Below are 13628 nucleotides of genomic sequence, written 5' to 3'. Positions count from 1 at the left end.
CCTGGGCGGGGCCTGCCGCAGGCCCCGCCTCCTAACCACGCCCACAGGCGGAGCCTGCCGCTCGGCCCGCCCCAGGGAGGGACTCAGAGGCTAGCCATTGAGACCCGGAACCTGGGGAAAGCACCGGAAGGCAACCTCGCGTGGGCTGACCTGACGCCCTGGGCGGTGGGAGGATGTCACGGACGGACTCGTCTTCAGCATCCGTCCAGCCCTGTAGTTAGTTCGTCTCAAAGCCTTTTGGAAATATGGGTGCCGGCCGGGGAAGGCTGGGTGTCCGGCCTAGGAAGACTCCGGGACACTGTAGCACTGACTCGCCTCCAGAGACAGGAAAACCTTACGGAAGCCAGGTTACTGTGGGCAGTGTAACTGCTGCTCAGCCCTTAGCCTCCCCTCAAAGCCTTTTCCTGAAGGACCAACACCCCTGACCTAGGCTGGTGAGCAACCCTTCCTGGATGGACCCAGTAGCCCCCAACACCGGCCTTGTCCCAGGGCTGCCCCCCCTTGCCCCCACCCCTTTCTGGAAATCAGTCCCAGGTCCCCTGGGGTGAACACACGACTTCCCCTCCTGGAATGTGTGCAGGGTGGCCGGTAGGCAGCTTTCGGAGAAGGCTGCTGCTGAATAGTGGGTCACAGATAAACTTGCTGCAACCTAACAGCTATCTCCTTACAACTCCTCAGGCTCCCTTCAGTTACTGGAAATAAACACTGGGCTGGAAGTTTGTCAGCCACCAGGAGGAGGGCTCCCGCCAGGAATGGTGCTGCTAGTCCGGCTACTGGGGATTTCTTGAGCCCAGGAATTCGAGGCCAGCCTGGGCAGCATAGTGAGACTTCCAATACAAGAAGTAAATTCGTTAATTAAAAAAACAAAACAAAAAAGTTCAGTTTACTTAGCATGCACTTAAAACTGTCATAGGATGTAAATGTGATACTACAGTACTTCTTTTTCTTTTGCATTGCTGAGGATAGGACCCATGACATGCTAGGCAAGTACGCTACTCTTGCAGGGTGGGGAAACTTTTTCGGCCCAGGGCCTTTTGGAGACTTGTAAGAACACTTTCTGTGTGTGTCTGTCTGTGTGTGTGCATGCGCGCACCAGTCCTGGGGTTTGAACTCAGGGCCTGGGTGCTGTTCCCTGGGCTTCTTTTGCTCAAGGCTAGTTCTCTACCACTTAAGCCACAGTTCTACTTCTGGCTTTTTGGTAGTTTAATGGAGATAAGAGTCTCTCGCACTTTCCTGCGTAGGCCTCAGATCCGAGCATCCTGAGTAGCTAGGATTACAGGTGTGAGCCACCAGTGTCCCGCCTATATATTTCCTTCTAGTGGTGAATGACAAAGAAGGTACCCATTATACAGAGCAGGATGGTACTGTCTGTAGGCTGCTGGCTTTTGGCTTCTAGGGAACGCTGGCTAGAGTTTGCACACTATTTTAGTCCTTGTCTCCATGTTTTATTAAAGTATACTTTTAAGAGACCTTGTTTTGCAGACAAACATTTTCTTGACTTTCAAATGAATAGGAAAAGAAAACAAGAATGAAACAATGCAATACATGGCCAAATCCAGTTGCTTTATTCAAAATGAACAAGTTTTATCCACATAAAAGTTAAAAATACCAGCCCAATGGCAGACTCCTCAGAGGTGGGAGGGAACAGAACCCCAAGACTGCTCAGTGGTATGACAACTACTGGAGGCCTGGGTGCTCTGGGGCAGTCCAGTTCTTCTGTAGTGACCAGTACCGTCACCAGGGAGACGGCGACTAGGCTGGGAAGAGGGGCATGGGACTGGACATTCTTTGAGCGAATAATGAGACATACTGAAAGTGGGCCTAGCCACTTTCACCTAGGCTTACTAAAAACTACCATTTTATCAAAACCCAAGCAGGGCAGGCAAGCAGAAGCAGCCAGCCTACACTTGAACCCATGACAGTACCAGTACATACATCAAACCAACTTCTCTGTGGGAATGCTACATCTAAAGAACCTATGGCTGTGTCCTCGAACACCTACTTCCTAGACACCTCTTACAACACACTGCAGCATCCTACTCCATCCCATCCTCTCAAGTTCAAGCTCCAAACACCAGCACCAACCACGTACTGTCGCATTCTTTTTTGTTGTTGTTGGTTGTGGGGCTTGAACTTTGAGTCTGGGAGCTGTCACTCAACTCTTCAGCTCAAGGCAAGCGCTCTACTACTTGAGCCACAGTGCCACTCCCAGTTTTCTGAGTGGTTTATTGGAGGTAAGAGTCTCATGGACTTTCCTGCCTGGGCTGGCTTTGAACCGTGATCCTCAGATCTCAGCTTCCTGAGTAGCTAGGATGACAGGCGTGAGCCACTGGTGCCAGGCTGATGCCACATTCTTATCCTACAAAACATGACAACACTCCTTGATTCCTTCCTGAAGAGCTAACACATGCATGTGGTTGGGGACCGTACTTGGTTTTCTGGCTGTGGAAGTGCACACACCAAGTCTCAAACCTGACCCACTGAGCTTGGGACAATGGTACACTTACTGTTCACCAAGCTCTACCAGATCAGGGGCCTGGGCTTGTCCCTGCCCCAACCCCAGCACTGGCTCTAGTACACTGCTGAGCTGCAATTACTAAGGAGGCGGTTCCAAGATGAGGTAAGACGTGGATAATACACTGCACAGTGGCTCTCCCTGCAGGGTGCCCCAGTATCTCAGGCTTGCAAGTTGCACAGGTGCCTGCAATTATGCTACTGTCTTGGGCTTCTGCGTGAGCGATCAGGGTATGTCCTGAAGGTCTTGGGCCCCTCTTCTTCCCACAATCTGATGGGACCCAGGACCCAGCTCTCTGGTTTGATAGAACCAGCTGCCCTAAGAAATAGTCTAAGGCTGCCTCCTTCCCTCTCCTGTGACTGCCACCACTAGAAGGAGCTCAAGCCAGGTGTGAGGAAAGACAGATTAACTCCCCAGTGGGAGCCGTGTCCTCAGTTCCACTTCTACCACGTCCTGATCACCTGGTCACCACTCCATCCCTTCATCACACATGGAGCCCCACCTTGTCTCCATTCTACTTCCATAATGGAGTGGTTGCCCACAGGAACAGTAGGGCCCTCAAGAGGCAAAAGCCACTGGCAGCAGGGAATCTGAATGACAGACACTGCAGGACAGATGACCGAGGCTGATGGGGTGAGCCAGACGCCAGGAGGCACCCCTGGGATCTGAAGAGGTGGGATGCTGATCTTTCAGCTTCTGATTCCTGCTCTGCCACCCAGGTCATGGCATCACACCCCCTGCTGGCAAAAAGCTTCTTAAAAAAAACCCCAAACCTGTTTTAAGCTCACTATGTGGTCCTGGCTATGAACTCCTAAACTCAAGTGACCCTCCTGCGTCCATCTCCCAGCAGGGGTGGAAAGCTGTGCCCAGCTTGTTTCTGGTTAAGCTTGAAAACGGACAGTTGGTGAGGGGCAGCGAGCCAGGCCAGCAGCTATACTAGGGGAGAAATGCTTTCAGATGGCAAGTCATTTAAAAAGCAGGAAGAGGAGAAACACAGTCCAGAGTCTTCCCTAACCACACCTATGCACTTTCTGGCCCACGGGGGACAGCAGGCCCTGTTGTTTCTCGGAGGCAAGGAGTGGGGAGCCAGGACAGCACCGCCTCTGTGAAAGGGAGAGGGTCTCCACCAGCCAGCCGCACAACTGGAGTTTCATGGGGCAGAAGCTAGAACTACCACCACCAAGGACCAGCTTCCTAGAGTAAGGGCCAGTGCACCAGGACACAATGACCCATCTGCCAGAAACTGAACACCCAGAAAAGACCTGGAGCCTGCTGGACATTCCCAAGTTGGGATGGAGAAGCAGCACTGTGCCCACCCAACACACCTGACACCTTCAAGTGTGGCCTTGAGTCTCCCTCATCAATTTGAATTTAATGACAGCTTAAGGCAAGCAGGTGAATTCAGAGGGCAAGAGAGGAAACCTGTTGGTCATCCCAGGCTGTTTAGAAGTGAGTCCTGGGGCTGGGAAGGTGGCTCAGTGGTAGAGTGCTTGCCTCGCATGCATAAGGCGCTGGATTTGATTCCTCAGCACTACATAAGCAGAAAAAGCCAGAAATGGCGCTGTGGTTCAAGTGGTAGAGTGCTCGCCTTGAGCTCAAGAGCTGAGGGACAGCGCCCAGGCCCAGAGTTCAGGCCCCACGACGGGACCAAAAACAGAAGTGAGTCCTGGTGGCTCATGCTTATAAACCTAAATACTCTGGAGGCTGAGATCTGAGGATTGTAATTTGAGGTCAGCAAGAAAGTCTGAGAGACTCATCTCCAATGAACAACCTCCCCCCACCCTCCCAAAAAAAGTGGCACTGTACTAGCCAGAAGTGGTAGAGGACTAGCCTTGAGTGAGAAATCTAAGAGACACTTCCCAGGCCCTGAATTCAAGCCCTGGTACTGGGAAAAACAAACCAACACCGATCCACAAATCCTGCAGACCAAAGACACTATCTCTGAATTCTCTGTGGTCACCCGCCTGCCTGACTGAAGGTCAAATACTTGGGGACACTAGTTACCAGGTCCCTGTGGGACAGAATGGAACCTGTCTCCTAGAACTTCACCCAACTCAAGCTGAGGCAATGAGAAAAATGTACTGAACACCTTCCTCACCACCCCACTTGGCTTTCCTCCCACAGTACTGGGGTTTGAACTCATGGCCTGTGCTTGCTAGGCTATCACTTGCCATACCTATCCCATTTGGTACACAAAGACCACAATGTCTTATCTGCTGTCCCCCTCCCCCGCCCCCCCACCCTCCGCAAAACAAACAAACAGCCTTGAGGTTTCAGAGCCACTCTGGAGAAAGATGGGATGAGAACTTGACAGTTCTGAGCAAGGCGAGGTGCTGGGCACACAGCTGGGTCACTACCTCCTCCAGTGCAGCTTTGGGCCACCGGTGCTATCCAGGAGGGCAAGAGTACTCCTTATAAGACTGTTCATGCACAGATCAGAGCCACTCACTACCCTGGTCTTGACTTGGATATGGTCAGCTGATCCTTACCACCACAGTGGGAATGACTCAGAGACCCTCCAGGCTCATGATCAGCCAGCACCAAATCTTAGCCCAAATCACATGACCCTCGGTGTTTCACTGAGCTAGCTGAGCTTCAGAATCTAGAATCAGAATCAGAATGAAGCGGTAGGACTAGCTCGGCCTCCACAAGTGTCCCTAATCCAGCCAAGGAAAGCACAACTACCTGGAATCAGCATGTAGATGGCACAGACCCAAAGCTGGACAGCATCACTGAAAGCAGTCCCTAATGCCACTTGGAAAAGATGGTCAGGATTTCTCCAAGCCAACCAGGAATCAAACAAATTAAAAAACAAGAGGAGACACTTAAGCAGGGCTGAGGAAAGAAAGCTAAGGCTGAGAAAGGCCTATCCTAGATACAAGCTCCCTTACTCAAGACATCTGACTTTCCCTATGGAGTTCCAGCCAGACTAAATTCAGAAAAGGTGAGAGAAAGGAACATGGGCCTGGACTTTCATGATACATATAAGAAGCCGCTCAGCTGCTCAGAGATAAAAGCCATACCAACAGTATCGCCAAACTCCAGCATTTTATTGTATTCTCACAACTTCACTTTTTTTTTTTTTTTGCTAGTCCTGGGGCTTGAACTCAGGGCCTGGGCACTGTCCCTGAGCTTCTTTTGCTCAAGGCTAGCACTCTACCACTTGAACCACAGCACCACTTCCAGCCTTTTCTATGTATGTGGTACTGAGAAATCAAACCCAGTGCTTCATGTATGCTAGGCAAACACTCTACCACTTGAGCCACATTCCTAGCCCCAACTTCACTTTTTCTGGGGGGGGAAGGGAAAGGGGCGAGGTATGAATTCAGGGCCTTGAGCCATGCCTCCAGCAATTTTTGCCTTAGGATTTTGTTCTTTTGTCTAGGACCAGCCTAGACCGTGGTTCTCCTAAGCCAAGCCTCCCTCATAGATGGGATGACAGGTGTATGCCACTATGACTGGCTGACTTTGTTGAGATGAGATCTTACTAACTTTTGCCCAGGCTGGATGTAAACCATGATCCTCCTGATCTTGCTTCCCCAGTAGCTAGAACTATATGTATAAGCCACCAGGCCCATCCTACAACCTCATTTCTTAATATCTCTATCAGCACACTGAGGAAAAACTTCTTTGTGCGATATTTCACTGTGGGACTGCTGTCACATCAGGGGCAGGGAATGGCCAAGACTCTTTTAACGTACTTAGATACAATCTAGCTTGTTTCATAAAAGACTATTTTAAAGACATGATTAAGATATGATTATGCAATGCCTGAGGCTCAAGCCTCAGTGCCTGAGGCTGAGATTAGATTAGGGATCAAAGCTAGCCTGGGCAGGAAAGTCCATGAGACTCCAATAAACCACTCTACCAAGTGGTAGAGTGCTCACCTTGAGCTGAAGAGCTGAGGGACAGCGCCCAGGCCCAGAGTTCAAGCTCCCATGACAGACCAAAAAGACAAAGATGTGATTCCGATAAAGAGCCTTACGAGCCAATCATGGTAATGCATACCTGTAATTCTACTACTGGGAGGCTGAAGCAGGAGTTTAGGCCCAGTCTGGACTACAAAGTGAGATCGTATTAAAAAAAAAAAGTTTCAGAAGAAAAAAAAACCAGACTAACAAGGAAGAGCTCCTATGCCTAATGCCTGTAATCTTTGCTATTCAGGAGACTGAGATCTGAGGATTGCAGTTTGAAGCTAGCCAAGACAGGAAAGTCCATGTGACTCTATCTGTGGTAGAGCACCAACCACCCTCCAGTTAAAAAGCTAAGCCCCGAGTTCAAGCCCTAGTACCAGTGTGCACGCACGCGCACACACACAGAGAAGCTTTTTGCTGCTGTCCAGTTTGGATGAGCACCCAAAGTAACCAGGTCAGATGAGAGAAGGGTAAGAGGCCTTGTTCAGGATCCTCAGGTGCCAGAGGCTGTTCTGATATTCCCCTTCCCACTCTAGGAGCACCAGGGAGGCTCCATACTCCCAAAGGAAAACTGACCAAGATGTAAAATGGATTTGCTTTTATTAAATAGGTAAAGGGTCTCAATGGCACCACCCACATGATCTTGCTTTATGACAGAGAACAAACCGTGGCAGCAGATGCTGTGGGGCTTCCTACTCCAAGATCCTCCTCCTCCTCCGGCTCGTGGCAGTCCTCCTCTGTGTGCCAGGCTGCCCTCCCCAGGTCCTGCCCCTCTGAGTGTCCTCTCCACCAGCAGCTGGGCGTGGTCACCTGGAGGAGCTGCGCTCTTTGCTCACACAGTCGTCCTGCGAGGTGGTGTCCCCGTTGCCCACCACACTGCATGTCCTCCTCTTCTTCCTACGGTGCATCATCCCGTCGCCTTCAGACCCAGTCTCACCCTGGACACGAGGGAAAAAACAAGAACGGATGCAGCCCACTTCCCCACGCTGCGCCTGCTCTGGGGACAGCACCATCCTTCCTCCCAGAGCAGGGCTTCTGCCGGGGACCCCACTCACCCCACCTGGGGCACTGGGCTCCCCGAGACGTCAGTGCCCCCCACTGCTCTCTCACAGACCCCACTGCCACCTCCCATCTGGCATTCTGTAAGTGCAATATGGGCTCGGTACCACCACCACAGAGCAGAGTTGATGTGTCCAAAGTCAGCCTCGCCACAGAAGAGCAGACTGACGTGTAAGAGCCAATGACCACATCTGCTAAGGCTGCACGACCCTCCCACCAGCACTGATGGTGGCTAATAAAGCAAGCCATGGGAACTGTGCTGTGTCCAAGGCACAGGCTGAGGCCAGACTGCTGTGAGTCTTGGCCTATCACTGTCCTCTGCTAGCTATATGATCTCAGGCCATTTAGGTCACAACCTTCCCAATGACTAATACATGTCAATAACTGCAGCACTGAACAATTCACCAATGCTAAAAGCTGCAAAAGGGACAGAAGTCCCCCTGGACAGTGATGGTGGTGCCGGTAGCCCTTGGAGGAAGGTCTGGGATGGAAAGCTCATGTCTAAGGTCTAGAACAGGCAGGCTGGGCCTCACCTCTGAGTCTGAGTCAGATGAGCTAGAGCTGGAGGAGCTGGAGGAGTCACTGGAGCTGTCAGAGGCAATCCCTGTAGATTCTTGGAGGTCAACTGCATCAGCCAGGACTGCCAGCTCAGGGTGCTCCTGTTTCAAGATCCTGCAGGATAAGAGATGGAGTTGTTTTCACTGCAAGGATGGGCAGTGCCGCTGCACTCGGAAGAGTCAATTTGGAGGCCTGCATCCACTAAGAAAGAACCAGCTCCTAGCTCATCCAGAGGTAGACTTGGCCCACACTAAACCCCATGCTGGGAACAATCCCTCCCAGCCCATTGCCTGTGCCGAAGGCAACTTTCCCTTGAGTTAGTCTTCATTTTTTTTCCTCTTAGGAAAGCTGTTCCTATACCCAGTTTTGTTCCTAAACATTTTCTGGCCTTTTTTTTTTTTGTGTGTGTGTGGCAATACTCAGTCTTGAACTCAGGGCCTGGGCGCTGTCCCTGAATTTTTTGCTCAAGGCTAGCGCTCTACCACTTCAGCCACACCTCCACTTCTGGCTTTTTGATGGAGACAAGAGTCTTATAGACTTTCCTGCCTGGGCTGGCTTCATACCTTGACTCTTATTTCTCAACTTCCTGAATAGCTACAATTATAGATATAAGCCAACAGTGCCCAGCAGGCTGAGTTTTAAAAAACAAAACAAAACAGAATAAAACAAAAGTCTTTCTGCAATGCAGCACTGATGCAGGAGCAGGACTTGGGTAGATTCTACTTGTAAGAGCAGAAACATGAGGTCGCACAAAAAGACCATGCCCAGAGGAGCTGAACTAACCAGAGCAGCAGCCCTGCCTGGCCTCCACTGCAGACAGCGGCCAAGGATCTGCTGTGGAGCGACCTTACCACAGGACACAGTGGCTTAGGGGCACAGTGAGTGGGCTTCAAGTGCCCAGAATCCGGGGGAACAGAAGCCACCACCCTTGCTGGCGCTCTCAGCAGGGAGGCGGAATACTGATAGAGCCAGGATCCCTCTCTTACCCCGAGAGCTGGTCCCTCCAGGTCAGGGTTGGGACACAGTGGCACGGGGTGGCTGGGGGTGGCTTGCACTGCCGCTGCCCGTGCTGTATCTGGTCTGTGGATAAAAGGAGGCGCTAAGTCTCCAGGGGAGTCACCTCACAAGAACTGAAGGTAACAAGTGCAAATGGGGTAAGAAAAAGAAATATCAAACCAAGCCTACACAAAAGAGCTTCTTTTGCAAGTATTAGCTCTGAAAAACAAAAGAAAAAGAAAACTAAACAGAAACCACCCAGTCAGGAGCCTTCTGAGTGGCCTTGGGTCAAACAGGCAGAGCCTTACCCTGCCGTCTAAGGCTACCAACCCCCGACAGCAGGCTCTTCCTAGGGCCATCTGGGTTATCCACAGGTTGAGACAGAAGCCCCAAGCCCCGTTCACTTTCCCCAGGCCTCTCTAAACTCAATCGGCACTTAGTATTGCAGTGGTAGACTTATTTTATCTCTGGGGTAGGGATCAGAACACAGCAGAAGAAAGAAATAAAATGTCTCTCACCTATACCACTTCCTTGATAACTTTGGTCTCCCTCTTACCGTCTTGTGCCACACAACAGGGAAGTTGGTACTGCTGGCAAAATTCTGGGTGATGGCAATGGTAGTGTCGAGATTGAGGACAACATGCCACCAGCCCCCTGAAATCCAACAAATGCACAGTTCAGTGGGTGCTGGGCTGGGATGCCCTCACTGTATGATGTCCACTCCACACATCGGGGAGCTCAAAATCACACAATTCGGCTTATCCAATGCTTACATTACACCTTATTCAGAGACTGCAAAAGGGCAGAGCCACCCTTTCTAGGGCTGCTCTCCTGTTAAAAGGCACAGCTGAGCAACTGTGACAGACTATTTGGCTCACAAGACCTAAAATGTTTATTTTAACTTCTGGCTCTTTACAGAAACAACCTGTTGACCCCTTGGTAATCGAATGCTGTGACCAAAACTGGACAAAAAAAAAAAAAAAAAAAAAGGTCTGCAACTTCTAGGACACCTACTGTAAATCCCACGCTGCCATAAGCTCCATCTACCAAAGTGAGTACAATCAGTTAGCATGGGATTCCCACTCTACTGGGCCAGTACCACACTACATATAATCACAAACCCAACTTACAGAACTAGGTACAAACTACTACAGTAGGAAAGGATGCCAGTCAACTATCAGGAACAGACACATGCAGTGTAGAGAAAAGCTCCCTCTACACTTGAGATGCAGTTACCTACTACCCCCACCATGAGCCAGTGCTCACACGGGCCCTGCAGAAGGTTGTGGTGCAAGTGCAAACATTTTGCACACATGTGCACTCTAAATAGTTCCACTCCAAAATGACAAAACAAATTACTACAATCAAAGAAAGTACTTGGGGGCTGGGAAGGTGGCTTAGTGGTAGAGCGCTTGCCTTGCATGCATGAGGCTCTGGGTTCAATTCCTCAGCACCACATAAGCAGAAAAAATTTTTTAAAAAAAGCCGGAAGTGGCGCTGTGGCTCAAGTGGTAGAGCGCTAGCCTTGAGCTGAAGAGCTGAGGGACAGCACCCAGGCCCAGAGTTCAGGCCCCACGACCGGACTCAAAAAAAAGAAAAAAAGAAAGTACTTGGGGTGAGGGTGGGGCTCAGTTAGGATACTGACTTCCTTCCAGTTCATGTGTACCTGGCACAAAGACAGTCTCTCCTGGTTTTTGTAAGATTTCCAGGGGTTTGAATTCAGGTGGCCAGGTTGGAAGCTGAGTCCGGGGATAAATAACATTAAACCAGGTAATTGCTTCATCTTGTTGGTTCCCTCCTTCTTCTCGAGTCACCTTGATGAGTTCTCGAGGAGTGCTTGTAGGAAACAGGCACCAGCGCTTGTGGCCCTGAACCAAGGCATTCCAGGCGCTGGTTCCCAGAGGGTCAATGTGAATCCCGGTTCCAGAACGTGGTGGCCCCATCACAAACCACCTAGAAAATGGAAAACACTCAAGAAGACAATTTGACAACATATATATGGAAGTGTTAACCTTAAATTGCAAAAATCTCCCTTGTAGGGTCTGGGAAGTTGGCTCAGTGGTAGAGCGTTTGCCTTGCATGCCTGAGGCCCTGGGTTCGATTCCTCAGCACCACATAAACAAAAAAGAAAAAAGCCAGAAGTGGCGTTGTGGCTCAAGTGGTAGAGTGCTAGCCTTGAGCTGAAGAGCTGAGGGACAGCGCCCAGGCCCAGAGTTCAGGCCCCATGACCAGACCCCAAAAAAAAAAAACAAACTTGTAACAGCCGGGCCCTGGTGGCTCACGCCTGTAATCCTAGCCACTCAGGAGGTTGAGATCTGAGGATCGCGGTTCAAAGCCAGCCTGGGCAGGAGAGACCATGAGACTCCTATCTCCAATAAACCACCAGAAAACCGGAAGTGGTGCTGTAGCTCAAGTGGTAGAGCGCTCGCCTTGAGCTGAAGAGCTGAGGGACAGCGCCCAGGCCCAGAGTTCAAGCCCCACGACCGACCAAAAAAAAAAAAATCTCCCTTGTAGATCAATGGGTCACATTCTTTTTCTCTTTCTTGGTGCTGATAATGGGGCTGAACTCAGGACCTAATGCTCTTTCTTAGCTTCTGCTTAAGGCTGGCACTCTACCACTTGTGCCACACTTCCACTTTTGGCTTTTTGCTAGACTGCCTAGGTTGGCTTCAAACCTGGATTTTTTTATCTCAGCCTCCTGAGTAACTAGAATTACAAGTGTGAGCCATCAATGCCTTGTTTGTTAAGTTTTCAGTTTGACTGCATGTTTAAATTACCTGAGGAGCTCAGGAATCCTAATGTACAGATAGACCCTACTCCAATGATAAGGACGAATGTGACCATGGGCAGCCGGGGACAACTGTTGTTTTAAAGAGTATCAGCAGATAGAACTGAGGTGTGCAGAGATGCTATTTTTGATAAACCTGGTAACCTAACGGCTGAGCTGTGGAACTTTACCTGTAAGGGGGCCTGCGCTTCTCCCCTGCATATTGGAAAAGGTCATCGGTGAAAAACTTGGGCACCTTGTAGTCTTCCAAAAGTTTCCTTCTTTTGGGATGTTCACCATAGCTGCTGTCAAAGATGTAAAGGGGGCTGTCATCCCGCGTGCTCTCCATGTACTCAATGTAGTACTTCATCTTCATCTTCACGGAGTAGCCATCGTTATCCTCACCGCACTTGAACTTCTGGTTCCGGTATTTCCTTTTCAGGCGCTCCAGAGTCCATTTCTCTTGCGCAGACCAGCCCTCTTGGGCATTCAGCAGAACCACGGGCTTGTAAGGTTTTTCGTAGCGCTCCACAAATTCTCCCACCGACAACTGTAAGGCGTCGGCCCTTTCCACGTTATCCTAGGACAATGAGAAAAGATTGCGGCCGTTAAAAAAAACGAGGAAGAAGTCCCGTGGCGGGCGTCCCCACCCAGGAGTAATGAACACTGACACGTCTCGGCGACGAACCCCAGCCTGGCTTCTGCAGGGGGGGCGGAGGAGGGAGCCCCACGTGCGCCCGAGCACGTCGCACCCACAGCCGTCCGTCGGGGGAGGCGTGAGGTTCGCGAGTCCCACTTAGGGGCTCTGACAGCCGGGTCTCCCGCCGCCCCCCGTGGGTCAGGGGCCGCAAAGCGGGAGGAGGCGGGCCCCAAACTCGCCGAGCCCCCCCCCCCGCGCCCCGGCCCCGCGGGCGGCCCCGGCCCCCTCACCGCCACGGCCGCCGGGCTCAGCGGGAAGCTCTCGTAGTAGTTGTGCCGCGTCCAGTCCAGCGAGTCCTTGAGCTCGGGCCGGGCGCTGCGCTTGGCCTCGCGGATGCGCTTCTTGCTCTTGTGGTTCATCCTGCCGAGTCGCCGGCGGCCTCCCCCGCGGTCTCGGCGCGGCTCGCTCCCCGCCGCTAGCGCGCCCTCCGTGGCCCCGGGGCGGCGGCGACACCCAGACGCCCTGCGATCCGGCCCGGCGCCTTTAAAGCCGCCTTCCAGAAAATTCACTCTCCAGACACCTCCCGAGCTCCGGGTTGGGCGAGAGACAGTCGTCCTCCCCGCCCCGTCGCCTCTCGCGGTCCGCCATTGGCTTCGTCGTCTGCAGAGCCCGCCCTCACGCGCGCTGGGAGGGCGCCATGATGGGAAGGTCGCGCCCTCCTGGTTAGCGACACCGCCCGGCCTCTCCCTGCGGCGGCGTGCACGCCACTTCCGGCAGCACGTCGCCTCCCTACGGTCCGCTTCCGGCTAGGCGCCTCAGCCTGGTAGCACCGCCGCCCGCCTCTCCCGGCTGCGGAGTGCTCGCCACTTCCGGTCTCACGTCCCCTGCCTTCTGCCCGCTTCCGGTAAGGCGCCATGATGGGAAGGTCGCTTCAGTCTGGTGGCGCTGCTGCCCTGCGTCTCCCCGCTGAGGCGTGCGCACCGCTTCCGGCTGCTTGTCGCCTCCTCAGCATCCGCTTCCGGTCGGGTCTCTGGCGCGATCTTGTATTGTGTGTCTCTGGATCCCGCTCTTCTTTGCCTGGTCGTCACCCGCAGAGTTAAGGAACGGAGAGAAGCCCGTCTTGCCCCGTGGTAGCGGCCCGCGGGAGGCCGCGTGGCGCCCGGGCCGCGGAGACGCGAC

General features: G+C 52.2%; 3 protein-coding genes across 5 annotated transcripts in view; 1 reads left to right on the top strand and 2 right to left on the bottom strand.

Annotated features, from left to right (window-relative positions):
* The window catches only part of Mxra7 (matrix-remodelling associated 7), a 22499-nt gene extending 22298 nt beyond the window's left edge, over positions 1 to 201 (bottom strand). The window contains exon 1 of the mRNA XM_013036388.1: positions 151 to 201. Within this exon, the coding sequence (XP_012891842.1) occupies positions 151 to 201 (51 nt within the window). The remainder of the gene's footprint in view (positions 1 to 150) is intronic.
* Positions 202 to 7025: 6824 nt separating this feature from the next.
* Positions 7026 to 13185, bottom strand: Jmjd6 (jumonji domain containing 6). 2 transcript variants are annotated; one of them, XM_013008801.1, is made up of 6 exons: positions 12740 to 13185; positions 12001 to 12389; positions 10709 to 10995; positions 9561 to 9696; positions 8022 to 8160; positions 7026 to 7367 (listed from the first exon to the last, which is right to left on the bottom strand). In XM_013008801.1, exons 1-6 carry the CDS (start codon positions 12866 to 12868, stop codon positions 7236 to 7238), a joined length of 1212 nt encoding a protein of 403 aa, XP_012864255.1. In that variant the 5' UTR covers positions 12869 to 13185; the 3' UTR covers positions 7026 to 7235. The 2 variants fall into 2 exon arrangements, with proteins under 2 accessions (XP_012864255.1, XP_012864256.1); XM_013008802.1 differs by lacking the exon at positions 7026 to 7367 and adding an exon at positions 9033 to 9126 and having other exon boundaries at positions 8045 to 8160; positions 12740 to 13082.
* A 168-nt stretch (positions 13186 to 13353) lies between these two features.
* The window catches only part of Mettl23 (methyltransferase like 23), a 6995-nt gene continuing 6720 nt past the window's right edge, over positions 13354 to 13628 (top strand). The window contains exon 1 of one of the 2 annotated variants that reach the window (XM_013037840.1): positions 13354 to 13556. The gene's annotated coding sequence lies outside the window, so the exon portion shown is untranslated. Of the gene's footprint in view, positions 13580 to 13628 lie in introns of both variants that reach the window. The other variant, XM_013037839.1, reaches the window with a different exon arrangement.

This window comes from Dipodomys ordii, unplaced genomic scaffold (genome assembly GCF_000151885.1).
Source record: "Dipodomys ordii isolate 6190 unplaced genomic scaffold, Dord_2.0 Scaffold7, whole genome shotgun sequence".
In the NCBI taxonomy this organism is placed as follows: Eukaryota; Metazoa; Chordata; class Mammalia; order Rodentia; family Heteromyidae; genus Dipodomys; species Dipodomys ordii.
Note: the sequence above shows the minus strand (reverse complement) of the source record. Positions and strands in the feature narration are given on the sequence as shown.